Below are 2,500 nucleotides of genomic sequence, written 5' to 3' on the forward strand. Positions count from 1 at the left end.
CACGCGACCTCCTAATCCTTCCTCAGCGTAGCAATTTTAATAATGGTGCTGAAAAACTGTTGCTGAAAATTGTAACGAAGAGAAATTCGGTTGGTAGTGAAATGTACCGACAATTATATTGAGGATCACTTGGACATTGTCGAAAAAAAAAGGAAATCACTCCAGCCAACGACAATTTCGTCTGCTATTGAAAGCGCTGTCGACTTTTGTTCCCGCGCTTTTTGTTCGGAACTTTAAGCGCACGACGGGAAAGGGTTTATAATTCACGAACAGAGGGATAATCAACGACAGAGTCAAACATTCCAAACAAACTGAGGAAACTTGGAAAGCTATAGAGGGTCACGATTATCCATCCTTGGCCTAGTTTGCACGTAGTCTTTGCCATCTGAAGCCAAGGCGAAGGAGAATCGGAGGCGGGCGAAGGGAAGGGAAAGGAAGAGGGAGCCGGTGAATTGGTACCACGTACATGAATTTTCCCGCCCCTAGATGAGTGTATCCCCGGACTGCCAGCCTGCCTGCCTGCCTGCTCACCGATACTGCCCTCTCTGTTTACATATTCAATTTTCCCGCCGATTTTCCCCCAAGCAAGATAGACTCTGTATGCATTTCCTTGCGATTAGAAAATAAGACAGCACGAGAATGTGTTTCGCAAGTCAACATTCGCATTAGGCCGTCCCTTCAACAACCAAAACGAAAGTAATTTCAAATTTGGTGAGTGTGTAATGACTGGGAGATATGGGGAAGGGACGATGCTAAGGGCAGAGGGGGGTGGGGGGAGGGAAGGGGGGAGAACACAGCGAGGGGAGGAGAAAAGGAGAGAAGCAAGAGAACTGCAAAGGACTGAATGGTCCCTGAGGGGGTTGACGGGAAGGCAGACGGACGGTGGCTGGACGGGTTTGACGGACGGGTGGCAAGACAGAAGAAATGCATGCAGGGAGCGCAGGCAGCACTCCCTGCATGTGAGTGTATCCACGCCTGGACTTGACACTTGGGTGGCGGGGGTTTTGTGCAAAGATTTGTTTGGTGGAATTATGATTAATTGCTGGGAGAGCAGCGTTGTATTGGAGCTCAGAGAAAGGGGGACGTGAGAGAGAGGATGGGGTTCCCTGCGTGGTGGAGAGGTTGCTGCAGCTGATGACAGGAGGTTGAGCACAAGAAAGAGGGGTTGGGCTATAGGAATGGGCTGTTATCGGCGTTATTTTTCTTCCTTTCTTTCTTTTGTTGGGTGTAGGGAGTGGTGAAAAAGGTAAGATGCTCAAGTGAGCGAGTAGTCTAAAGCGTGTGCGTTCGTCGTTCCCTATCAAGAACTTTAACATAGGCCCTCCGCGCGCGGCGGATGAGGGTAGACAGGACAGGACGAAGTTGACGAGGACAACGAAAGCGACGACGGCGGCGTCGGCGAAGTTGATTCGCGCACAAGACAACCGACTTACCTGCTAATCTGAGGGCGGACATGCGTTGAAATTCCGGTTCCTGCAGCCACTTCCACATGCGCCGGAACGTTTCCCGGCCTGACTTGAGCTTGGACCAGGGCTTGGGATTCCTGAGCAGGTCGGAGAGCGTCCCCTGTGAACGGCACAGGACGCGCTGGGCGAAGATCGCCTGCGGGATGGAGTACCTCTTGAGTTCGGCAGAGATCCTCTGCGCCAGCTCCTTCGTGTTGATCTCTTCGACTTCACCCGCGCCCGCACCAACACCGCCAGCACTTGTGGTTGCCATGGGCGTGTTCTTCACGCCCGCCGGGACCCCGCACGTCGAAACGACCGTGGGCTGGCCCATGCCGCTCATGTGGGCGTGTGGCGGACTGTGGTTTATGGTGTTGGGCATGGAGGGCCCCATGTTGGTCAACTGGCACCCTAGGGAGGCACTGTGTAGGGTCGGCTCCTGCTTGATGGGGGCCGTTGGCGACGGGGGCGCCTGGAGGGGGTGGTGGGGACTGTAGTTGGGACTCTGTGGGGACACAGCCTGCGGGGACAAGGACCCGATCCCGCCGGAGCCCAGCCCGTTCATGTTGAGCGAGGTGGTGGTAAGGGTCGGCGTGGGTGCCACGCTGAAGGTGGAAAAGGCCTGTGGTGGCGAGTGGATAGACACGGGGGGCGACAAGGTGGGCGACTGGGGCGCCGCCAGAGTGGCCCTGTTCATGTCTTGTCGTGTGTAGGGGGAGTCATAGCCGTTGGGGCTAAGGGACTTCTGAGGCGACCCGAGGCCATTCTGGTAAGAGTGGGGCGAGAGTGGGGAGTGCTGGTGCCCGAGGGAGATGCCCAAACCGTTGTTGGAGTAGTGCGGCGGGGACATGGATAGTTTGTCGTATTGGTAGGGCGATCCCATGGACAACATGTTCCCCAACCCGTTGTTCTGCATGACAGTGAAACTCCCCGACACATTGCCCGTGTGCCCGTAGGCGAACTTGTCCGACACAGTGCTGATGGGCGGCAGCGGCTGGAGCGGCGTCAGCGTCGCGTAGCTGCTGGCTGACGACGGCGAGAACCCTGGCGGGGAC

At 55.8% G+C, this 2,500-nt stretch overlaps 1 protein-coding gene across 1 annotated transcript in view; it reads right to left on the reverse strand.

The window, feature by feature from the left end:
• The window catches only part of LOC143041675 (uncharacterized), a 100,834-nt gene that overhangs the window by 97,508 nt on the left and 826 nt on the right, over nucleotides 1–2,500 (reverse strand). Inside the window, exon 1 of the mRNA XM_076213679.1 lies at nucleotides 1,434–2,500. This exon is cut by the window's right edge and continues 826 nt beyond it. Within this exon, the coding sequence (XP_076069794.1) occupies nucleotides 1,434–2,500 (1,067 nt within the window). The remainder of the gene's footprint in view (nucleotides 1–1,433) is intronic.

This window comes from Oratosquilla oratoria, chromosome 31 (genome assembly GCF_046742065.1).
Source record: "Oratosquilla oratoria isolate Oo_2021 chromosome 31, ASM4674206v1, whole genome shotgun sequence".
Classification (NCBI taxonomy): Eukaryota; Metazoa; Arthropoda; class Malacostraca; order Stomatopoda; family Squillidae; genus Oratosquilla; species Oratosquilla oratoria.